The sequence below is a fragment of the Trypanosoma theileri genome (assembly GCF_002087225.1).
Source record: "Trypanosoma theileri isolate Edinburgh chromosome Unknown TM35_Tth_169_V1, whole genome shotgun sequence".
In the NCBI taxonomy this organism is placed as follows: domain Eukaryota; phylum Euglenozoa; class Kinetoplastea; order Trypanosomatida; family Trypanosomatidae; genus Trypanosoma; species Trypanosoma theileri.
In genome coordinates, this window is record NW_021640011.1 from 3,354 (window position 1) to 4,321 (window position 968).

A 968-nucleotide genomic window follows, 5' to 3' on the forward strand; every position below is an offset into this window, starting at 1 on the left:
AAAATAATTCTTGTTTTATTCGATTATACGTTACATCAACAACAAGGAGAAGAGAGAAGTCAATGTCAGTAGTAGTAACAGAATACCACATTAAGCTGATGTTGTTATTGTTGTTGCTAATACTGTAGGTGAGCTCTGGCTCATGTAGAAACTTCTCAGTGCAGTCCCATTGAGTCCAAGGCCATGTAATATGATTGTGATGGTTATTGAAATGTAAACTACATAGCAGTTTTCTGTTATCCATTCTGACAGTAAAGACGAGTGATGTGGGACACAAAGTGATGATGTTAAAAAACTGAGAAATATCATATTTTTTAATTCTTCTCATCCTGTTGGGTTTTACTTCAATAGTGCGCCTATCATTTTACTGTAGAGAACATCCATTCTTACTCCAAATAAATGAATAGAAAAAGATCCCATTGTTTGTTGGGTGCTCATGTTTTTTTAAATATTCATTTGTTAATTTGGAGTTTTGTTTTCATATTTTCATTTAAAACTTTTTTTCATACAATACAAATCAGTCTAAGAAAAGTCACCACTAGAACTCTCATTAATCACAAACCGTTGAAAAGTTTCGTTTTGTGCATTTTCATTTAGTCCCGTTGAACTCTTATTTATTCTTTTCAATATTCGAAACTGTAATGAATTGCGTTTACCTCTGAATCTATCAGGTCCTGCATAATCAATGCCAGTCACACTTCATAACGGAGAATTGTCTGATTTTAGTGGAGGTGAATGACGTAGGAATTCCTGTATGAAAGAATTAGGTTATATTGTAGTTCCTCTCCATAGCTATACCATTTGGGATAATTATTTAGTAAAAGATAAAAACTTAAAGGAAACTCCAGATACCGCAAGCTGTACAATCCATGGATAAAAAGCAGAACAATTCAATAGCTGTACGATTGTTTCGTTGCAGAACGCTGTGCTGATTTCCGCAGCGTACACGAATGGTTTGATATACGTAT

The 968-nt window shown here is 33.9% G+C and overlaps 1 protein-coding gene across 1 annotated transcript; it reads right to left on the reverse strand.

Moving 5' to 3' along the window:
- Position 1: 1 nt before the first annotated feature.
- TM35_001691000 (uncharacterized protein) lies at positions 2-328 on the reverse strand (the record flags this gene model as incomplete). The annotated part of the gene is made up of 1 exon (XM_029031952.1): positions 2-328. A coding segment is annotated over one exon (327 nt), but the record flags the coding sequence as incomplete, so codon positions are not given.
- Between the last annotated feature and the right edge of the window lie 640 nt (positions 329-968).